General features: G+C 38.5%; 1 protein-coding gene across 1 annotated transcript in view; it reads left to right on the forward strand.

Moving 5' to 3' along the window:
* LOC127641792 (junctional adhesion molecule-like) overlaps positions 1-23,735 on the forward strand; it is a gene marked incomplete at its 3' end in the record, with an annotated part of 49,601 nt that extends 25,866 nt beyond the window's left edge. Inside the window, exons 2-9 of the mRNA XM_052124649.1 lie at positions 15,278-15,622; positions 15,702-16,058; positions 21,367-21,468; positions 22,441-22,542; positions 22,781-22,873; positions 23,040-23,090; positions 23,299-23,412; positions 23,577-23,735. Coding sequence (XP_051980609.1) covers positions 15,278-15,622; positions 15,702-16,058; positions 21,367-21,468; positions 22,441-22,542; positions 22,781-22,873; positions 23,040-23,090; positions 23,299-23,412; positions 23,577-23,735 — 1,323 coding nt within the window. The remainder of the gene's footprint in view (positions 1-15,277; positions 15,623-15,701; positions 16,059-21,366; positions 21,469-22,440; positions 22,543-22,780; positions 22,874-23,039; positions 23,091-23,298; positions 23,413-23,576) is intronic.
* Positions 23,736-25,434: the final 1,699 nt, after the last annotated feature.

The raw sequence follows: 25,434 nt of genomic DNA on the forward strand, positions 1-25,434 counted from the left end.
GGCTACGTTCTCACCCCCTTTCTAGAGCAGAAAAGAAGTTCTCAGCCAAGCTTGCACCAAGGTGGCAAGGTCCTTATAGGATTATACGTCGGATGGGTCCTTTAAATTACCAGGTTGTAATGGAAGAAACAGGAGAGGATTTGCGTACTATACATGTATGTCAACTAAAACCATGTTATCCCACAGCAAAAGACCTGGAGGAGATTCAGCGTAAAATTGATGGATCTTTTCCAAGAAGATACCGATGAAGAGGAATTCCTTGGATTTTCTGACCTCAACAATAAGCCTGTCACCTAATTGTTTTGCTTTTGACAAGGGAAAGGGAGTGTGACGGACATGATGCACTGAGTCACATGATGCACTGAGTCACATGATGCACTGAGTCACATGATGTGTGGAGCACATGGTTTAAGAGAGTGGGAAGATGGCAGTTTAAAAATGCCATGTGGAAAGATGTGGGAAGTTAATCCCTGCATATCTCCTTTTAAAAAAACCTGTGAGGTGAAAAGGAACCTTTCATTGATTTGCCTTGGGATTTATGGATCTTTTGGAAGTTGATGGATGTTCAGAGAGACTACTTATGGTCCAAACAACCATGGAGGACAGATCATTTCTCTAACTGACTGACTGGACAAAACCAAACAAGTATTGTTTTTTTACTATTCTTATGTTGGGTTTGCCAGTGGAGACTTTTGACCATGAGACTGTGTAAATGTTGTTTAAAGTGCTGAGAAAACTCTTTTTGACTGCACAGTGGACTGGTTGCTCAGTGCTGGTCTGAATGGACTTAAAGGTCTAAGTGTATGTGCAAGCAACTATGCTGGGTTGAGAACTCAGTCATGAACTGTTCATGCTGAACTTGTGAAACTGGTGGTTTGCACCCTAAATGAGTTGAAAAGAAAGGAACTGAATTTGAATTAATTTAATTTTTGAATGAACTGATTTGTTTTGTTGAAAGATTTTGTCATGTTAAATGAGCCCCAGAATTGGGAAATGAGTATTTAATTTCTGGGATTTTTTGGGTTTCCGGTTTTGTTGTTTTTTGTGTTGGCATTTGTGAATCATTAATGCTTTCCCTCACTGAATATTATCTTGCTCAAAAACTAATAACAATTTATATGAATTGAGCCTATTGCTGTTTGTGTGTTAATTCTTCATCCACATATTAAGGGTTCCTACTTTTTTATGTTTGAATCCTTTGTATGGTTGACTGACTCAACGAAATGTAGTAGGTTTAAACACCTGCTTGGCACCCCAATCAATTAGGTCAATCTGTTACAACTATATGGCTACAAAAGTACTACTACTACAAAAAACAATGTTTATTATATGGCTACTACAGTACTACTACTACATAAAACCATGTTTATTATATGGCTACTACAGAACGACTACTACATAAAACCATGTTTATTATATGGCTAATACAGTACTACTACTACATAAAACCATGGTTACTATATGGCTACTACAGTACTACTACTACATAAAACCATGGTTACTATATGGCTACTACAGTACTACTACTACATAAAACCATGGTTACTATATGGCTACTAAAGTACTACTACTGCATAAAACCATGTTTATTATACTACTGCTTAAAACCATGTTTATTATATGGCTACTACAGTACTACTACTACTACATAAAACCATGGTTACTATATGGCTACAAAAGTACTACTACTACAAGAACAATGTTTATTATATGGCTACTACAGTACTACTACTACATAAAACCATGTTCATTATATGGCTACTACAGTACTACTACTACATAAAACCATGGTTACTATATGGCTTCTAAAGTACTACTACTACAAAAACAATGTTTATTATATGGCTACTACAGTACTACTACTACATAAAACCATGTTTATTATATGGCTACTACAGTACTACTACTACATAAAACCATGGTTACTATATGGCTACTAAAGTACTACTACAAAGAAAACCATGGTTAATACATGGATACTACAGAACTACTACTAAATGAAACCATGTTTGTTATATGGCTACTACAGAACTACTACTACATAAAACCATGTTTATTATATGGCTACTACAGTACTACTACTACATAAAACCATGCTTACTATATGGCTACTACAGTACTACTACTACATAAAACCATGGTTACTATATGGCTACTAAAGTACTACTACTGCATAAAACCATGTTTATTATATGGCTACTACAGTACTACTACTACTACATAAAACCATGGTTACTATATGGCTACAAAAGTACTACTACTACAAAAAACAATGTTTATAATATGGCTACTACAGTACTACTACTATGTTAAACCATGTTTATTATATGGGTACTACAGTACTAATACTACATAAAACCATGGTTACTATATGGTTACTATAGCACTACTAATACATAAAACCATGGTTACTATATGGCTATTAAAGTACTACTACAAAAAAAACCATGGTTACTATATGGCTACCTTAGAACTGCTTCTACATAAAACCATGTTTATTATATGGCTACTACAGTACCATACTACTACATAAAACCATGGTTACTATATGGCTACTACAGACACTACTACTACATAAATCCATAGTTACTATATGGGTACTACAGTACTAATACTACATAAAACCATGGTTACTATATGGTTACTATAGCACTACTAATACATAAAACCATGGTTACTATATGGCTATTAAAGTACTACTACAAAAAAACCATGGTTACTATATGGCTACTACAGTACTACTACTACATAAAACCATGGTTACTATATGGCTACTAAAGTACTACTACTACATAAAACCATGGTTACTATATGGCTACTAAAGTACTACTACTGCATAAAACCATGTTTATTATACTACTGCTTAAAACCATGTTTATTATATGGCTACTACAGTACTACTACTACTACATAAAACCATGGTTACTATATGGCTACAAAAGTACTACTACTACAAGAACAATGTTTATTATATGGCTACTACAGTACTACTACTACATAAAACCATGTTCATTATATGGCTACTACAGTACTACTACTACATAAAAACATGGTTACTATATGGCTTCTAAAGTACTACTACTACAAAAAACAATGTTTATTATATGGCTACTACAGTACTACTACTACATAAAACCATGTTTATTATATGGCTACTACAGTACTACTACTACATAAAACCATGGTTACTATATGGCTACTAAAGTACTACTACAAAGAAAACCATGGTTAATACATGGATACTACAGAACTACTACTAAATGAAACCATGTTTGTTATATGGCTACTACAGAACTACTACTACATAAAACCATGTTTATTATATGGCTACTACAGTACTACTACTACATAAAACCATGCTTACTATATGGCTACTACAGTACTACTACTACATAAAACCATGGTTACTATATGGCTACTAAAGTACTACTACTGCATAAAACCATGTTTATTATATGGCTACTACAGTACTACTACTACTACATAAAACCATGGTTACTATATGGCTACAAAAGTACTACTACTACAAAAAACAATGTTTATAATATGGCTACTACAGTACTACTACTACATTAAACCATGTTTATTATATGGGTACTACAGTACTAATACTACTACATAAAACCATGGTTACTATATGGCTACAAAAGTACTACTACTACAAAAAACAATGTTTATAATATGGCTACCTTAGAACTGCTTCTACATAAAACCATGTTTATTATATGGCTACTACAGTACTACTATTACTACATAAAACCATGGTTACTCTATGGCTACTACAGACACTACTACTACATAAATCCATAGTTACTATATGGGTACTACAGTACTAATACTACATAAAACCATTGTTACTATATGGTTACTATAGCACTACTAATACATAAAACCATGGTTACTATATGGCTATTAAAGTACTACTACAAAAAAAACCATGGTTACTAATGGCTACCTTAGAACTGCTTCTACATAAAACCATGTTTATTATATGGCTACTACAGTACTACTACTACTACATAAAACCATGGTTACTATATGGCTACTAAAGTACTACTACTACTACTACTACATAAAACCATGGTTACTATATGGCTACTAAAGTACTACTACTACAAAAAACACAATGTTTATTATATGGCTACTACAGTACTACTACTAAATAAAACCATGTTTACTATATGGCTACTACAGTACTACTACTACATAAAACCATGGTTACTATATGGCTACTAAAGTACTACTACTACAAAAAACAATGTTTATGATGTGGCTACTACAGTACTACTACTACATAAAACCATGGTTACTATATGGCTACTAAAGTACTACTACTACATAAAACCATGGTTACTATATGGCTACTAAAGTACTACTACTACATAAAACCATGTTTATTATATGGCTACTACAGTACTACTACTACTACAGAAAACCATGGTTAATTCTATCAAAACCATGATGTCTGCTAAGAAATCCATGGTGACAACAGTCCTGGTTATTTCAGTCATGGTTACTACAACATTTCTAAAGTAAAACCATTGTTATTAACACTAGAAGGGTAGCATGCGGTCATCCGACCTTTGTGCTTTAAGAAAAAAAAATCTTTGCACTCAATCAAAATCCAGAGCCCTACTTTCTTTTATCCTAGATATTTGAGTTTTATCGCCAGTGCACTTAAATTTTCAAAATAGCACCAGGAAAAGCTGGTTTAAAGGTATTTTGCTTCTAATTCTGTGAATTGACGGCCGCTTCGCGTCCACGTGATGTTTATTTGTGCCGTTCAAGGCTGCGATTCTCTTTTCTCCCAGCAGATGGCGCAGGGAATCACTGAAGTCCTACAATAATTTTGTATGTGTGTAGCATATATATATATCCATGTAAAGTGTATTATTTTATAACTAAATACAATATATATATATATACACATTGAAAATATAGACAGTAGGCATATAGTCTATATATTTAAAATAACGCAAGTATCCATGTGAATATACTGAGTTTATATTAATACATTTTTGTACAATATATATATATATATATATATATATATATATATATATATATATATATATATATATATAAACATAGATACGTGCATTATATATGTTAAATAATCATTTGTTCTGTGTAATATCAGGGTTTATACATCCGTGATATTTAATATTTTGAACAATCATCTAATCAAAAGCATCACAATCACAACTGCTTTATGTCCTGCATATTTTTCAAGCAACTTTTAACCACCAACTGAACTTGATTATCATCTAAAATGTATTTTAGCTTCATATTGCGATTTACATTGTCTGAAGAAGCTCAGCAAATGCCATCTGAGGTAAAGAGGGTCAGATTAAAAAATTGTAAACGTTTTAAAAGGTTCAAATGCTTGTTTTCTGAAAGTGAACTCAGCATTGGACAAATAGTTCTGATAGTTTATAATCTGAGAGTCATTCAGAAGACTTCATCTACAGAACAGGGTACGGCTAATTTAAGTTTGAGAAAAGAAAAGGCATATAAAGGTCTAAAAATATATATATCTTTTTCGTTTGGTAATACATTTTTTAAATGTAATGCTTTTTTCGTTTGGTCATTTATTTTATTTAATTCACTGAATTTTGCGGCATTATTTCAAAAGTAAACTAAACAGTAATTTAATAGAAACAGGCTGTAATTTTTCCAAAAAAGAATGAAAACAAAAAAAAGCACTGATGATTTTCTACTAGTAAAATGTTTTTATTTAAAACATCTTTGTGCACTTAAAGTATATGTGTTTTGTATTGTTTGCTAATTCCAAGATTGCCGTCCATTATCCTGAATGGTGTGGAAAGCAACTTTAATAAATAAACAGATGTCTACCGTGATTAAGATTAAATTAAAATCACAAACAGTGGCCATTCATTTGTTCTCAGTGCACTTGTCGATGTTCATGATATGAGATATTTGTGTTGGCAATCCTGGAAGTGTCATTCTTGTAGCATCAGATCTATATGCCACTAAAATCAATCCATAATCATGTAGTAAATATACAGGCCTATATAATGAGAGAATCCCCAGGGCCAACATCTTATGCCAAGGACAATATTACAAGTCCATTGAGCAGCTTACTGTGCTTGATTGACAGCAGGGCCGGCCCTAGGGTTTTGGGGGCCCAAAACAAAAATAGTGTATTGGGCCCTACAGGTTTCTGAACCAGCCAAAGGATGTGCATGAAGCACCAATCATGTCAACAATGATGGGACGATCTGACACATATTAAGCCCTAGAGTACAACAAAACATGATACCCCTTGCCCCCATTGCCTATGAATAGAATATATTTGCATTAGATTAAACAAAAAGCCATTGTTTTAGGGAACACAATTATTTATTTAAAAATATATTAAAACAGATTTATATCTAGATAAAACAGATTTAACAAATTCAAAGAGCAGATTTAACAAAGTGCAACAGGCTATAAATCTATTCTTAAGTCCAAATACACAAGTGCAATAAAAGTACAATAAGAGATAAAAACTCTATAGCCCAAAATGGCTCTTCACAGCAGGGCAATGGCCTAGGCTTCAGTAATAACCATGGGTTGCCTGGACCTCAGAACTTCTGCTTCCTAGTCTTTCTAGAGGCAAAATCATCTATAACTGCTTCATAGTTTCTGTCAATCATCTGGTTGCCAACTTCATGGTTGATGCTAATAATAGCCAGTCCACTTAGGTGCTCCTGAGCCATGGATGACCTCAGGTAGGTCTTTTTTCATTTCAGCTTGGAAAAGCTTCTCTCTGCAGATGCGACAGTGACTGGAAGAGCGCATGCTATTCTCAGCGCTATCCAGAGGTTTGGGTACAATTCGGACAGCTCCTTTTGGTGGATAAAGGAAAGCAGCTCCATTACTGTCATTTCTGATTTTGGAAAGTCTGGAAGGCTTTGGATCTCCCTCACTAGCTCTCTCCCATCAAGGTCAGCTGCATCACTACATGTTAGTGTCTCCTCAAGCTGTGAACACTGGTTTCCAAAGGTGGTGTCATCAAGATGTTGGAAGTTCAGGAGCACTCCAAATGTACCTTTGGCTTCTCCTAGAGACTTGTAACGGTCATCCAGAGACTGGATGACACTGTCCACCACAACATTGAAGTAGGCAGTTTCCAGTTTCTTCATGGCATCAGCCACTGGTTCTTCAGCTGTCTCATAGGCAAAGTGCCTCTTTGTGCTTCTCAGCCGCTTTTGTTGAAGCACTGCCTCCACATTAATTGTTTCACAGAGATCTTTTGCTGTGGTCTGAGCATCTCTGAAGCCAGTGGCCCTGTAATTCACTAGCGATGCTCTGGTTTTGTCTATTAGACTGACCACAGTGTCCAGCTGCAGGTTCACAGATTGAAGATGCTTACTTGTAATAGTAATCTTGCTCAAAATGTCATATCAGACAATGGTGCATATTTGGAAATGGAATGATCCTATTTCTTCAGCTAGAGACTGTGTCTCGTGTCTCACAGATGGATCTTTTGCCTCGTCTCTGGCCTCAAGTAAGGCATCCCTGACTTTGTCTGAATGGAAGCATAAAGGCTCAATGCTATTTTGCCGGCATTCCCACCTGGTGTCACTCCAAGACTTGGGAGTGAGGTTGGCGTGATTCTTTAAAATGGCCCACCTCTGCATAGTAGCTGATTTATACACCTTCTGTATCACTCCAAAGAAGCTGGTGGCATCCACTGACCCTTTGGCAGCATCTGCAACAGTCAAATTGAGCGTATGTGCTCCACATGGAACATAAAATGCAAGAGGGTTCCTCTCCAGCATTTTGGTTGAACCCCATTGTTCTTCCCCTTCATGTTAGCACCATTGTTATAAGACTGGCCTCTGCAGTCCTGAAAGAGGATTTTGAGCTCTTCCTGTCTGTTCAGAATAAGAGTGTATAACCCAAGGCCTGTAGATTCAGGGGCTATTAGCAACACAAGAAAATGTTCATTGATTAGAGGAGTTTTGTCTAGGCAGATAGATCTGATTACGACAGACATCTGCTCCTGGTGGCTGATATCTGGGGTGCAATCCAGAATAATTGCAAAATATTTTGACTTCTTTACTTTAGCCACCAATGCATTTAGGATTGAGTCACTGATACAGGTGATGAGCTCATTTTGGATGGTTTTGCCCAAGTATGTGACATAATTCTCTCCACTTTCAATGCGCCTGATATGCTCTTTTAAAACCGGGTCAAACTTGGCTATTAGTTCCACTTCTTTGAGAAACTTCCCATTATTATGGCAATGCAGGGTGTCAACAGACCCCCTGAATCCAAGGATTCTCTCTGCTAGATACTGGATGATTGAAACTAATCGAATTAGCACCTCTATCCATCTCCTCTTCTCTGCCTCCAGGAGGTCAATTTCAGTTTGGTCTATAGTTTTCTCTTTTTTAAATGGAGCTCTAGTTCCTTCCAAGCCTTTAAGTTGTTTACATGTTCTGTGCTGTTTTCATGTATTCCCAGTATCATCCCAATATTCATCCAGTCCTGTTGTCCCACTGCATTAAGATTAGCAGATTTGTTTGCAAATCTTAATGGTGGAACGATGGTGGAATCTTCTATTTTGTCTTTTTGGAAAAACAAAGTCTTGGTTCACCTGTTGATGCAGCACCAGAATGACCAGCAGCCGCTGGAGATGACGGACCTGGTATCATGAAATAAAGAAGAGAAATTATATATTTTATGAATGCAAAAACCTCTCATTTCAGAGAGAGAATTTTACCAATAAGATACCAGAACTGTAGTAAGGGCCATTTGAACTCACTAGCAGTCAAGTCAAGTCAAGTGGTTTTTATTGTCGTTTCAACCATATACAGTTAGTACAGTACACAGCGAAACGAGACAACATTCCTCCAGGACCATGGTGCTACATAAAAACAACATAGGACAAAAACAGAACCACATGAGACTACACAACTAAATAAAATACCTATATAAAATACCTATATATACCTATTTACCTATATAAAGTGCACGTGCAAACATGTGCAAAAATTACAGGACAGTAAAAGAAATTTCTAACAATGAACAGGACAATAGGCACAGTGAGAGACAGTGCAGCGCCGATCAGTACACAGTAGTGCAAAAAGATGACAGTTTCTAAAAACGTAAACATAAAATACTATGAGATAATGTTCTATGCACTTAGCAGTTATTGAGGTAGCAGACAGTAATAAAGTGACAATAATTAAAGTGCAACTCAGGACACGTGTGTGTGTGTGTCAGTCCAGTCTCTGAGTATTGAGGAGTCTGATGGCTTGGGGGAAGAAGCTTTTACACAGTCTGGCCGTGAGGGCCCGAATGCTTCGGTACCTCTTGCCAGACGGCAGGAGGGTAAAGAGTTTGTGTGAGGGGTGTGTGGAGTCATCCACAATGCTGGTTGCTTTGCGGATACAGTGTTTTTTGTAAATGTCTTTGATGGAGGGAAGAGAAACCCCGATGATCTTCTCAGCTGTCCTCACTATCCTCTGCAGGGCTTTGCGGTCCGAAACCAGGCAGTGATGCAGCTGCTCAGGATGCTCTCAATAGTCTCTCTATAGAATGTAGTGAGGATGGGGGGTGGGAGATGTGCTTTCCTCAGCCTTTGAAGAAAGTAGAGACGCTGCAGGGATTTCTTGGTGATAGAGCTGGTGTTAAGGGACCTGGTGAGGTTCTCCACCAGGTGAACACCAAGGAATTTGGTGCTCTTGACGATCTCCACAGAGGAGCCGTCGATGTTCAGCGGAGAATGTTCACCTTGTGCTCTCCTAAAGTCAATAACCATCTCTTTGGTTTTGTCGACATTCAGGAACAGGTTGTTGGCTCTACACCAGCCACTGCACCTCCTCTCTGTATGCTGACTATTTGTTCTTGCTGATGAGACCCACCACGGTCGGTGTCATCGGCGAACTTAATGATGTGGTTCAAGCTGTGCATTGCTGCACAGTCGTGAGTCAGCAGAGTGAACAGCAGTGGACTGAGCAGACAGCACTGGGGGCCCCAGTGCTCAGTGTGGTGGTGGTGGAGATGCTGTTCCCGATCCGGACTGACTGAGGTCTCCCAGTCAGGAAGTCCAGGATCCAGTTGCAGAGGGAGGTTTCCAGGCCAAGCAGGTTCAGCTTTCCAATCCCGTGCTGGAATTATTGTGTTGAATGCTGAGCTGAAGTCTATGAACAGCATTCGAACGTATGAGTCCTTTTTATCTAGGTGGGTGAGGGCCAGATGGAGGGTGGTGGCGATGGCGTCATCTGTTGAATGGTTTGGACGATACGCAAACTGCAGTGGGTCTAGTGAGGAGGGCAGCTGGGTCTTAATGTGCCTCATGACGAGCCTCTCGAAGCACTTCATGATGATTGGTGTGAGTGCGATGGGACAGTAGTTGTTGAGGCAGGACACTGAAGACTTCTTTGGCATGGGGATGATGGTGGTGGCAGTGTCATCGGTGGAGGTGGTTTGTGGTCCTGTACCGAAATACTTTAATAGTGCTCCTGAGGAGAAGGAAATTATACATACAAAAAATGGATGGAAGGAGCATTACAATTAACCCTTTCCAGCCTGAGCCCAAAATTCTGAAAATTCCATTCTGTGCCAGAATATGGTATTCATATACAAATTCATAGAATATTCATATAACGTCACACACCTGAACTATACCATATTGAAGAGAAGAACTAGGGCTTTCAAATGATATACATGTATGTATGATTATTTAAGGCTAATAATCATTTATCAATAAGAATTTACACAGCAATTTTTAAAAATCTTCTCCAGCCACAATACTTCATCAGACAACTGCATTTTCAACCATTTTAATTATGTTATGATTGCAGGAATGCAGGAGAAGGCAGACGGGAGGTTGAGATCTAAACGCGGTTTTATTTGCAACAATAACTGAACAGAAACACAGGAACAAATGAAAAGTCCACGATGGGAAAAAACAAACTCAGACACAAAATAACACTCAGCAGAACACTGGTTGATATAACATCCATGAAGGGCAAGGTTTCCTCGAACGAACACGAATGGACAACAGGAACAACAGGACACATAATAAGCGAACATCAGAGAACATTAACAAACATTGGCAACGATCGACAAAGGAAAGGGGAAACAGCAGAGTTTAAATAAACAGACACGATAATGTCAAAATAACAAACAGGTGCGGACTATAACACAGTGCAGGCAGTGATGAGGGCCGGGAATCATGGGAAGTGTAGTTTTTATAAAAAGACTAGTGAAACTCGGGCGGACAACAAGGAAAAGCGTGACATGGAATATGATAAGTGACATGTGAAACAGAAAACACGGGGAAAACAACAAGGGATCGTGACATAACCCCCCCCTCAAAAGGACTGGATTCCAGATGGTCCTAAAAAAAAACACAAAAACAAAAAAATGTCCAAGGAGTGAGGGGCTGGAACAGGAGGAAAACAGACAGTCCAAGGAGGCACAAGGGGCAATTAGGCAGTCCACGGAGGCACAAGGGGCGGACAGACAGACCAGGGAGGCCGAGAGGGCAGACAGGCAGTCCACGGAGGCCGAGAGGGCAGGCAGGCAGTCCATGGGGGTATGAGACGGGGACCGGGTCAGGTGGCCTGGGGGGCGTCCACCGGGCAGGGACAGGTTTAGGAGGCCTGGGAGGCGGCCACAGTATGGGGACAGGTTTGAGCGGCCCGGGAGCTGGCCGCAGGGCAAGGGCCGGTTCAGGAGGGTGAGCCAAAGGAGGCGATGGAAGAGGCTGGAAGAGGTTGGCGTGGCTTCAGGCTCGCTGACCGTGGCTGATGTGGGCTCAGGCTCGCTGACCGTGGCTGGCGTGGGCTCTGGCTCGCAGGCCGTGGCAGACGTGGGCTCTGGCTCACAGGCCGTGGCAGGCGGGGGCTCTGGCTCGCAGCCCGGGGCAGGCGGGGGCCGGGAGACGGAAGCCCATCTTCTCTTCCTCCTCTGGGCGGATGAAGTTGACCGTGCTGGCTCATGGACAACGACAGGTGTGGGGGTGAGCTCGATGCCAAGTGAGGCTGGCGTGACAGGAAGCGCCATGGACGACTGGAGAGTCACCACTGTGGGAGGAGAGGTAGGATCCTCCTCAGCAAAGCCCATGGTGAACGGCGAGCCGCAGACCAGTAAAGTCGCCTCTATGAAGTCACGGAGCGTCCAGCCGGCGTCGCCGGTGGCAACCGCTCCTTGAGCGAACTATTCAAATTGTCCCTGAAGAAGACCACCAGGGCGGAATCCGGGAAGTCCGAGACATTCGCCAGGAAGATGAAGTCGCGGATGTGGGGCACTGTTGGGCCCTTGAGCAAGGCACTTAACTCCAGGTTGCTCCAGGGGATTGTCCCTGTAATAAGTGCACTGTAAGTCACTTTGGATAAAAGTGTCTGCCAAATGCGTAAATGTAAATGTAAATGTAAATGTGGTCTTCCACCGGTCGGTCCTCTTGTTTCAGGCAGAGCAGACTGTAGTTGGCGTGTTGCACCGCTAGATCCATTGTTTGGTCGATCGTTCTGTTATGATTGCAGGAATGCAGGAGATGGCAGACTGGAGGTTGAGCTCTAAACACGGTTTTATTTGCAACAATAACTGAACAGAAACACAGGAACAAATGAAAAGTCCACGATGGGAAAAAACAAACTCAAACACAAAGTAACACTCAGCAGAACACTGGTTTATAGAACATCCACGAAGGGCAAGGTTTCCTCGAACAAACACGAATGGACAACAGGAAAAACAGGAACAACAGGACACATGATAAGCGAACATCAGAGAACATTGGCAACGATCGACAAAGGAAAGGGGAAACAGCAGGGTTTAAATAAACAGACACGATAATGTCAAAATAACAAACAGGTGCGGACAATAACACAGTCCAGGCAGTGATGAGGGCCGGGAATCATGGGAAGTGTAGTTTTTATACAAAGACTAGTGAAACTCGGGCGGACAACAAGGAAAACGTGACATGGAATGTGATAAGTGACATGTGAAACAGAAAACACAGGGCAGACAACAAGGGATCGTGGCAAATCACAAGCTAGAGGTTAAATTAGATTGTATGAAATATACAATATACATTTTGTGGGCAATGTAGAACAGCAGACAGATTAGAAATATAATCAACTGTTTAAAAGTTATGACCTTTCTAGTGATTAGTGGGAAAATGGAATAAAACAAACATTTAGAATGTTAACCATGGGAATAATTGTTCCCAAATTTGAACGCTCCGGCAGGAAAGGGTTAAAAAAAAGTAGCAAACAGTATTAAAAGAGGCCACAGATCATCTGATTCGGGAAAACAGCATTAGGACCTTGGTAAACATTCGCTAGCTAGCTAAAGTTTGTATCTAGCTTAGAAGAGCTTTGGCGCTGCAGCTGCTGTTGTGATGGTTTAAAAATTATATCGATAGATACCAATATGCTTACTACTTGCAGCTTACCTTCATCTTCACTTATTTTCTTGTCTTCAATTTTTTTCTTTTCTCTGATCCTGGTGGGCACGTTACCTTCATGATGGCTGGACGTCTGTTGCCTAGCTACTGCTCCTGGCAGTTGACACGTAACCAGCAGAGTGCTGCGGGCAGAACGCATCATCCTCTCTGCACCCACACAATTTAAAATCCTCCATCCTCGTTCCAAAATTAGGTTTAAGAAATTTTGAAAATGACGTTTCATTGATACGGTTCAAGTGCTGGGTGCTTGAGGGGGCCCAAACGATTGCGGGGCCCTAAACAAATGTTTAGTTTGTTTATTGTGTCGGCCCCGCCCTGATTGACACAGTAATGTGGAAAAATATCACGAAAGTACACTAATGTGGAAGATGGGCGGAATAATGCTGAAAAGTTCAAACTGACAGATGACGTTTATTTGAGAGGTGTTACGGGAGGCAAAAGCATGAGATTGGGTGACTTTTGGTCTAATTAATTTGGACACTCTTATTTCAAAGAGACAATGTCGTGACAGAAATCCTGAGATATCATGTGCTATCTGTGCTTTGATAACAAGAACACAAGAACTGCCCACCTTGTGACAGATAGATTTGCCATGATATCTGAGATATTTGACAAATTTGTGAAAAACAGCATTGCTTCATACATGCCCCTTGAGAACATAACAATTGATAAATAACTGTTCCCTACCAAGGCGCTGTCATGTCACAGAGTAGGCTGTATGGTCAATAAACCGGACAAATCTGGCATAAAATTCTGGGTGGCCACTGATACACGCTGAACGCACATCCCTATCTAGGGAAAGACAACAGCAGGCCGGCTGGTCAGCGGTTATCGTGCAATGTTGTCATGCATCTAGTCGTGCCTTTCCTGGGAAAGGGAAGAAATGAAACAACACACAATTCCTTTACATCGTTGCAACTGGCAAACAATCTCAATGCTTGTGTCCTTAACAAAAAATATAAAAATAAATATTTTATACTTTAATTACTAAATCAACATTTTATCTTAAAGGTGCTATATGTAAGATTGACAACAAGCGTTTGAAATGGGTACTGCAGTCCAAATTCAAAATATTGGTGAGTTGTCTGCCCGCCCCAGATTCAGAGCTCATGAGTGTTGCCAGAATGTTGACATGCAAATTAGGACACTCAACATGCGTTTTAAAGGATTTCAGGACTTTAAGCTGTCTCCTTTTTCCAAAGGCATCTCCAATATTTATCATTGCTTTACTACGCCTCCGGTCATGGTGGTTTTTAGATGGATGGTGAGGCTTTGTAGGTCGGGTGGAATCTGTTATCTCTGATCCAGTTCGTTTGCTGGCGTACATGGCTGCATTATGCAGTGTTGTTTGCCTGCAAACTTATTCAAATCTGGCAACTCAGCAATGCTGAAATACTATTGGTGAGTGAGCAGTGGGCGGGATCACACAGGCCAAAACATAAACATAATTTCTGCCCCAGAATTGAAACTTTAAAGTAGAATATACTGGATGTAGAATTATTATCAGAGAATATGGCTGAGCTGAAGCAGTTCTGTAAGGAAGAATGGTCCAATATTCCTTCTGAACATTGTGCTGGGTCTAATCCGCAGCTACCGGAAACGCTTGGTTGAGGTTATTTGCTGCCAAAGGAGGATCAGCCAGTTATTAAATCTGAGGGTTCACTTACTTTTTCCACAACACTGCAAATGTTTAATGGGATGTGTTCAATAAAGCCATGAAAGAATATAAATTGAGTGTGTTGAGAGATAATGTGATCTCATCTTCATCAAAGTGATATGATGTATCACAGTATAAAACAATAATGGCTTCATGATGATTATTAAATTAAGTGTTTTTAAATTTTTTAGGCATTACAGTGAAAGGTCTCTCTGATCCTTTGGTTGTTCCTCTGGGAGGTTCAGTGGTTTTGCCTTGTTATGTCGACAAACCCTTAACAATGGAGGATCTGGAGGTGGATTGGAGAAGATCAGACTCAGAGACTCTGGTTCATCTGTATCAAGATGGTGAGAGTCGACCAGAGGTCCAGCAGCAGGATTATCATGATAGAGCTCATTTCTTTACTGACCAGATTCAACACGGAAACTTCTCCCTCCTGTTGAACAATGTGACAGCTGAAGATGAGGGAGAATACAGATGTACAGTTTTCAGTGGGCAGGATTCTGGTGCAACTGAGGTCGAAATAAAACATGTTGGTAAGAATCTCGTTGAGGTGCATATTAACATTGAATAATAAAATTGTACGCTGTATATTTGCAACTGTTCTTTTTTCAGAGCGTTTGATAGTCTCGGGATCAGATCACTCCATATCTGCGTATGCGGGTGAAGACGTCACTCTGAACTGCTCTGTGGACTCTCACATCACACCTGAAGAGATTGAAGAGCTTTCATGGAAGAAAACAGATAAAGATGGAGATATTCTGGTCCTGCTCTACCAAAACAATGAACCTTTACCCGAATCATCACATGAGCAATACAGAGACAGAGTTGAGTTCTTCACTGATGAAATCTCCAAAGGAAACTTCTCTCTCAGACTGAAGAGTGTCAGAACTGAAGATAAAGGAGTTTATATGTGTCAAGTGTTTGCTGGAGGAGTTTCAGCCAACACAACTGTAGAACTGGAACAACTGGGTGAGTCACAGATAAATAAGAAAAACACATAAATGCAATAATTGAAGTTTAAACTGATTTCTGAGTTTTATACAGTTTAGTTGTTTAGTTGCATGTAAATTGAATTAGCATTATAAATATGACAGTAAGAGTTTGAGTTTGATCTTGTTCATTAACTGCTTCAGTTCTTCAGAAACTCTTTCAAAGTGAAGTCTGAATATTTACTCCTGTTTGTGGACAAAAAGCACCTCAGTCACCTCTAATGTGGGATAGTCCTGCTTTAGGGGTGTGTGTGTGTGTGTGTGTGTGTGTGTGTGTGTGTGTGTGTGTGTGTGTGTGTGTGTGTGTGTGTGTGTGTGTGTGTGTGTGTGTGTGTGTGTGTCTGTGTTTTGGTCAGTATTTTGTTTTCTATTAATATTGCAGGTGTGGCACTTTACATAAATACTTTTGGCCGTGTGCATTTACAGATGTGTCAAACCCATTTTAAGTCGATGTCTTTAACACAGGCTGATGTTTTATTTGTTAAATATTTCTGGGGCTTATAACTTTATGCCACTGTAAAAACCAATAAAACAAATGAGAACACAAAGAATTGATTAAATGTAATAAAACTGAGACCCAGTTGCAAGAAACACTTTCAGTAAAGAAAACTCTTTATGACAAAACATTTACAATCGTTTTACTGTAAGGGATTACTTGTAACTGGTTACATTTAGATTACAATTACATATATTAATCAAACAAGGACTCACTTCTGTCCACAAATGAGTTACTAGGAGTGCTACTTGGGTGTTGAGAGATGTGTTCCTTTGATGCTCTTCAGTTTGGAGATCCAAAATGTTTCCCAAATAAACAGAAAGTCTGAGGCACTCAAAAGGAATATAAGTTTAAAAAGCCTTTATTTAAACTTGGCTATCCATTAAAAAACATATGCCAACATGTTTCGGCCTCTTTGGCCTTCCTCAGAGCAAATTCAAAATGGCAGTCCGTAGACTGCATGCTATATATCTGCATGTGGTCACATGACCTAGAAGCACAGGTGCTCATCTGCACATATCACCTGATAGAGAGCAATTACAACAAGTTACTTTAGATAAGACAAGTCACATTTTCAGCATCAGGATAGTTTAAAATATGAATATAAATAGATACATATAGCAAGATGTTACTTTATATAAGACAAGTTACAAAAAATATTACATTGTAAAACATATTATATTTCATTTCATGCTCTAAAATATGTGCAGTCTCAGATGATGAATAATTTCACACTTTCTATATTTTACCACTTTCCACATCAAGATACAATTTGAAATATAGATAGATACATATAGCAAAGCATTGACATGTGCATATAGTCAGTGACAAGAAAGGAGAAAAATCCAATTCCAAGTTTAGACCAGGGTATTGATTAGCTTTTAAAGTATAAATCCAAAAGGATTCTCTTTGTAAAAGTTTTTTGAGTCTATCTCCCCCTCTTGGTGATATTTTAACATGTTCTATCCCAAAGATTTTTAGAGTCTCGCTACTTCTGTGGTTCGCCTCTTTATAATGTAGAGCCATAGGATACTGGTGGTTGCTTGTTCTTATCGCATATTTATGCTCTGCTAATCTTTCTTTAAGTTTACGCTTAGTTCTTCCAATATAAAAACAGCCACAAGGACATTCAAGTCTATAGACAACGAATGAGGTATTGCAATTAATAAATGAGTGTATACTGTATTCAGCGATTTGATGTCACATCTGTAAAAATATTGGTCTTGACCATATTGCTACAGTGATTACCGGGTCCTCCAGGAGATACTGTGGGAGGTGCTGCTGGGAGTATGGGGGGTCCCTTCTTAGGCCAATCCAATTCCTGTACGTCCAAAGTGAGAGCTGTGTCCGGGTCCTCGGCACAAAGTTGAGTTCGTTCCATGTGGGGGTTGGTCTCTGCCAGGCCTGCGTTTTGTCACCAATCCTGTTTGAGATATTCATGGACAGGATATTGAGGCATAGTCATAATACATAAAATAACATTTAAGATGTGTTTCCCTTAAAGAGCTCCGACTCCACTTATTCCACAACAAGAGTGCTTCTGTATTTATTTATTTGGTATTTTTGTATAATTCCATTGTACTTAGTGATGTACACCACCTGAAGCTGTTTGCAAAGTTTAGAGTGCGTCTGGACTGTGAGCTGTGTAATTCTTCCTCTTCTCAGTCAGGCGTGAACTGAAGTGCTGCTCTCACGCACCATCATTAGAGTTTAATGTGATCCCATGTTACATTAAATGAGATCAAAAGACTATTCGACGATGAAAATTGTATAATGTCGACTAATCGTTTCAGCCCTAGTACCCAAACCTTGGTAGCTTTGTACTCGAAAGCTAATTTAATTCCAAATAATCTTTTTAAAGCATATTTAGAGGAGCTAGCTAGTGCTAGCTGTTGAATTGTCAAATCTAACTAGCAGTCTACTGCTTTTTGTCACCACTTACAGCACATGCGCTACAATGTATATGAACATTGGGACTGGTGTACTTTATATTCAAGTTCAAATAACCAATTGCACATTTTAAAACTATTATGAAACGAATTTCTTTTTGCATTTTAAATGGGTTCAAATATGCGTTTTATTATCCTATCTCTTACTTAATAATTTGGAGCGGTTTCTCACGCTGTAAAACAGCATCTGGATACTTACAAATAGAGAACAAACACCTCTGGATGAAGTAGATATTTACCTACAATCAGCTGAAATAAAAGGCTGCCTTTTTAAGAGGTAACTTTGAGAAACATCAGCAGGTGCTGTGCACAAACGCAGCTGGTCATATTGACTGGGGGAGTGGGTGCACGTGAGATGTGCAGGAGCGAGGTGATCGTCTGGTGGAGAGAGTGTTCTGTGACCGCTATTGGCCTTTCAAGGGCAGTCAGTGAACTGTTTGGTGCCCCCCAAGGATAAGATTGTTGTGATGTAGCATACCCCTCGGCAAATGTGTAATTGCGCCCCTGGTCCCCATCCTTAAACATGAGGATACTATAGAGTAGGGCTGCACAATTAACCGAAAAACTAATCAGCGATTACGTCTGCCACGATTATGTAATTGTGAAAACTGATGATTACAGTGTTCAATTATAGTCTGCTCCTGTTGCGTCAATGGTTTCTATTTACAATGTGTTTTTGCAGCAGTGAGTATTCTAACCAATCACTAACATGTCCGTTGAGCAATGAAACGGCAATGGCCAATCAGAGTCTTCCGTCCTATCAGCAATGACAACTGATCCAATGCGCAAGTTTTAAACCGTCTGAATGCCCAGATGCTTGCTTTATGTTCTTGCTCTGTTCAAGTGGCACATGAAAATTAATACTGAAGAAACATCACCTGACACTTGAAAAGAAGCTGTAGAACAAGAGCAAAAAGCACTTTGTAATGATTTTGGATTCTCGCTTTGAATGTAGATGTTAAATACACTGCAAATGTACAACACGACAAAACAAAAACGATCCCGATCTAATCAAGGCACAGACGTGGTGTAAATAATTGATTTATTATGCTGATCAGACAGCTTTGTTTTTAAAGAGAGCATTCAGCAGAGTGTAGAACATTGTGCGGAGCGTCATTGAGCTCACGTCGAAAAACAGATCTCAAACAGTGTAAACCTGCAGTCATTGTAATGGGAAAGTTTGTCACGTTGCTTGATTTCTGTATACAATATATTAAAAATCTAATAACAATTTTGTTTGTCATGTTAATAAGTAGGACAATATGAATTTGATTTATACAAAATAGCAATAAAGTAATTCAGCTTAACTGTTCTAAGTTTGTTTTGGAGGTGTAGCCAACATAAAGAATATGGCATGAATAGCATATGTCAGGAATCACCATCATTGTTATCGCATCTGATCTAATAAAACCCATTTGCCACGTGGCAGGTATTGCTTGATAAACATTTACACAAATTGCACAAACTCGGTTCACAAATGACTTTTTAACTTACTAAGCGCAAACACTGATGACAAAAATGATCTAACGATGATCTTACATGAACAAGATCACCGTTGAAGATGTAACGGGTGAATGGTCCCCTGTCTCTCCATGAAAGGTCTCACTGAAAGCAGTAACTTGATCGATTTAAATCAGCTGTTAATAAGTTTGAATATTGAATATGCCATATTATTTACAGTACATGGACTAATAATTTAAGCAGTAATTTTGCAATAATTTCATGTATTATAACCATAGATATTAATTTAAAATAATTTTGATTTGCCTTACCTTAACAAACATTATTACAATATAATGCTTAAAAGATGCTTAAAAGAAACTGGAGTGCAGCTCTTATCCACCATTGAAATCTGCTACTCTGAAGAACCACATGGTTGGTTGCTTTGTGATATCACGGTAATTTAATATTTTAACATTAATAATCGTGATTATTACAATATTAAGGGCAATAATTGACAATTATGATTTTTGCTATAATCGTGCAGCCCTACTAGTCAGAAATCAGCATGACACCAGTGCATATTATGGCCGTAATTAGCATGTTAGCACAGTATCGGCATGAATCCAGAATGTAAACATGACAGTTTACACATTATCTACGGAATATATTTACTTTAAATTATCATTGATTTGTTAAAACAGCATCTTTTACTCATATCATGTGAATTCTACTCACAATAGAATGAGGCATGTAGTCATTGACACATTTTAATGTCACATTAGTTCATTATTTGTATTTAGTCTTGTGCATCTTCATATGTAAATACTCCTCTAAACTCCTCCCCAGAAGCGTGGCTGTTGTTTGAATGTTTGCAAACAGTATATTGTTGTTTAACTGTTTAAAAGTTATTTTTAGATCAGAGCAAAGAATGAAAAAAGAGCTTTGCCGTGAGTAAGCTGGGGCCTTTATACTCTCTTCAGTGTTGTAAAGCAGTATAAAGGCCCTAGATCATATTTATTTTTCACAACTCATGTTTCTAGAGTATTTTATCTGCTGTTTTCTGTAAAGCTGCTTTGAAACGATGTGTGTTGTGAAAGGCGCTATATACAAATAAAATAGATTTTTTTTAATGACTTTGTCAGCTGTGAATGATCATCATCGATTTTAACAACAGTACAAATCATTGAAGAGACCGTCTATACCTCACAGCTTTTTTTATTCCCATCAACATTTTAAAACAGTGCTAGTCTGAATAAGGTCCATGGTTTAATGGCAAACGTAGTTACGCTTTATGACTGACACTCTTAGAAACTTACACACATAAAAAATAATGACATTCATAAGCAATATAATTTGGAAAATAACCTCTTTGTACAGTAACTGATGTCTTTGTCTAACAGGTTTCTCTGCTTTACACATAATGGTGCTGATTCTTTGTTTTACTGCATCTGGATCTGCACTTCTGCTCTGCGGTCTGATTTACTGCACATCACAACATGCAAGTATGTTAAACATATTCTTTTCTGATTTCCCTTCTAAGTGTGTTTAGATATTTAGTTTGAGTAAACACACAAATCGGCTGATTTTATATACACTGCCTGCACATGAAACGATGCACCCGTCATGCATTGTGCCCACTTTATAAGACTCTATAGGCAGTGTTATGATCTGGGGCTGGTCAGGTCTAGGCTCAGCAATGTTATGCAGTAATACAATGTATTCAGCTGACTTCCTGAATGTACTGAATGACCAGGTTCCCTGACAGCAAGGACATATTCCAGGACTACAATGCCAAGGTTCAATCAGGCTCAAATTGTGAAAGAGTGGTTCAGGGAGCACGAGGAATCATTTTCACACAGAGTCCTTCACCCCAGTGAAAGTCTTTGGAACGGTTTTACGGAGTGGTTCAACTCTCTCGTCTTCAATACAAGATCTCAGCCAAAAATGAATACAACTCTGGATGGAAATACATTTTGTGATGTTGCATAAGGATGTTGAATTAACGCCGTTACGAATAATCAAAGCTAAAGGCGGTGTATATAGTCGGAAAGCTTGCTAACAATTCCCAATAATAATAATACAATTTGTTTTCCACCTTTCCAGAGCTCAAGTTCATGCTATACAGAAATTAAACATTAAACAGAGAAACATAGGGTATAACAAATACACAATACAAAACAGTAAACAGCCAATGAAGTGTGTTCGTACAAGTTTGACTTTAATTCCTTAGTTTTAGAGACGTTATAATGTTGTTTAGGGGTGATCATTTTAAAACATAAAGGGACACTGAAGCACAGGTTATAAATTCAATAATTTATTGGAATCAGATATATTTGGAGATTGGTGTTTTAAATCAACCGTCTTCAGGAATAGCCACAAAAATATGGCATAAAACATTTTCAAATCAGCAGAGACCTAAAAGAAACAAACTACAGGATGTTGACTTGCAGTTATATTCTGTATTTCCACTTTAGATGCCGCTACAACGAAACCTGTGAGGGCTCTTGAGTATTTTCATGTGTCTCTTCCAAACATTGCTATGTTCTTGGCTTTTGTATTCTGGGGTGTTACTGAAGGTGAGTGTTTCAGTGGTAATAATTATATCCCTAAATATAATCAATATGTGATTAGAAAACATCATCATTGTAACAGTTTGAGCTGAATTAAATCTAATAGAACTGGCAGTTCAGATGTGCTCACTATTTACCACTGCCTAAAGTTGTGTTCATTTATTGTGTCATGATCAAAGTCAGGTTATCTTAATATATGACATATATGAACTCATTATTTTGTTTAAAAATATATTTGTTTCAGGATCTTTCTATGAGAGTATCTGCTGCTGTACTCTTTTTATTCTGAGGCCTCTGATGTTGATTAGTTTTGCTCCATATTTAAAGGACATATCAGGTTTGAGTTTTATTTTACATTTTTAATTTAAGATGTCAGAGAAGCTCAGCAAATGAATAAAACATATTGATAGTGCTTTTAAATGTTACCATTACTGCTGTGCTTTAATTCTTAACATGATATTTTGATATTATCATTCATTTGAGTCATCCATTTCTTTCTACAGATGCCATTCTTCACATTAAATTTGCCATTTTTGAGTTAGTTTATTATTCAGGTTGGTAAATCCAAATATTGCACCACACTGATAATGTTTATTTTCATGGTGATATTAATACACATTAATTGCTGAACCAAAACAGATGTTTGTAAATGTTTTAAATATTTTGCAAAATTGAATAATTGTTTATTTATTTTTATAAATAATGACTGAAGCGCAATCATTAATACATGTAGATTTGAAATTGGTCATTTTTCTGTGCCAGTTCTTTTCAGACGTTTTTGGGAATATCTTGTACATTATTCATGGGTTGACAGATCTCTGGCAATAGTCACGTGTGGATTAAGTATGCTGCTCTTTTTCATCTACATCATTTCTCGTAAGTATCGCTTTGTGATTCTGATTTCCATTTGTTATTCTGTTTTAGTGCTGTACTGAGGAACTGTTTTTTTCTTTTCTTTTTAATTTAACATTATTTTAATACAATTAAGAAAAAAACAGAATAATTATTGATATGGACATTTATTGATTTGAAAAAAATAGGCTTGATGAAAAGACGGGATCTGGATATCGGGATATCTCATGGAGAGATGTGTGAATGGATATGGGATAAATTAACAGATGTCGCTGTATTCACCTTTCATATAACCTCTTCAATACATTTCATACTCATGTTCTACATATTTGGAGTTCCCAAAAATGGTTAGTGACCCTTTATCACATCTAGTACTTTTCTAAAAATAAAAATGAAAATGTTCTCAAATGGAAACAGCTGTAATGGTGGCATTTAATCATTTAGAGGAGAGGTGTATTAATGCCATTGAATATAGAACTGGATTGCTGATGACATCATTTCAATGTTGCCACCACACCACCATCTTTGTATGCCCAAACATTCCATTGTGCCAATTATCTTAAGATAGATAAAGAGTAAACGGTCATTCAGTCACAGATTTATATCTGAAATCTGCCTCTACAGCCTCACAACGCAAACCTCCATTGCATGTAATTATTTATTTACAGTCGAGAATCTTTCCTGCTTCTTAAAAGCCTGCACAAGTTATGTTTATCTATATCTGACAGCTCTTACTAACTTTAACAGTGAACAGATCAACTGAACGTACACAAGTCCCTTGAAACTGAGATAAGATACAACAGACATTTTCAGAAATATGTAAACTGATGCTTTGGGTTTCACTTTTTTTAACTGGCCACACACAGAATGTATAACATGTATGTATGACGTGTTAATATGGAAAAGCCAACTCCCATGTATTGTAGGTAATTTAGAAATCCTGTCCGGACTTAAAGGGTCAAAAAAATAGAATGTCCTGGGAAAAACAACGTGTTGTCACCCTATAACAAGCAAAGACTGCAAATTTTCCTGCTTAAATTACAATCTCTGGACAGTTGGTAGTGGTGGTGGCGTTGTGGGCTATAGCACATAAATGATAATCAGAAGGTCGCTGGTTCGATCCCCACAGCCACCACCATTGTGTCCTTGAGCAAGGCTCTTAACTCCAGGTTGCTCCGGGGGGATTGTCCCTGTAATAAGGGCACTGTAAGTCACTTTGGATAAAAGCATCTGCCAATGTAAATGTAAAATGTTGTATCTTATCCCTTGGTGAATGTTGAGCTGCACTTATAGGCAGGACACAAGGGCAGATGAGTGTTTCACATTGCGATCTCCGTATATATTCTCCCTTGCAACAAATATTATCCATAACGAGAAAATTAAGAGTTAATCAAGATTGTCAATAGAGGGTGAAATGTGACTCTCATATCCGGAGGTTGGAGATGGTGAAATTGACTGCTGTCAGTCCATGGGTGCTTCTCTATCAGAAGGCTGCATATCTCCACAGCCACGTCATCAATCATCATTGAAGGCCGTCTCAATTGTGACGACGCTTGGAAGGCAGCCTCGTTTCACAGCCTTCATTCACCACATTTTGTCCGGTCAGCCTTTATCCCTCTCGAGGGCTTAATTGATTAGGGGCTGGGTGTGTGTAATCACAACCTGGCCCCACCCACCGCCCTGCCACAAACACAATACTAATATTTTAATATTTGGTGGCATAACCATGATTTTCAATCACAGCTTTCATGCATCTTGGAATGTTCCCTACCAGTCTTTCACATTGCTGTTGGGTGACATTATGCCACTCCTGGCGCAAAGATTCAAGCAGGAATTCAGCAGATACTGGAATGGCTTCCATACATGTAGAGAAGCTGATTTAATAAACATCTGCACAGAGTTTTGTGTGTAGCTTAAAAGCTCTCCTCAGAGATACAGTCAGACATTTTAGTCTCTGAATAATAATAATAAAAACTAGACAAAAAAAGTTTGTTGATAAACTTTGAGGTTGGCTTGTAAAAGCCGGGTCTGAAGTCAAGTCAAGTG

The sequence above is a fragment of the Xyrauchen texanus genome, unplaced genomic scaffold, assembly GCF_025860055.1.
Source record: "Xyrauchen texanus isolate HMW12.3.18 unplaced genomic scaffold, RBS_HiC_50CHRs HiC_scaffold_171, whole genome shotgun sequence".
Classification (NCBI taxonomy): domain Eukaryota; kingdom Metazoa; phylum Chordata; class Actinopteri; order Cypriniformes; family Catostomidae; genus Xyrauchen; species Xyrauchen texanus.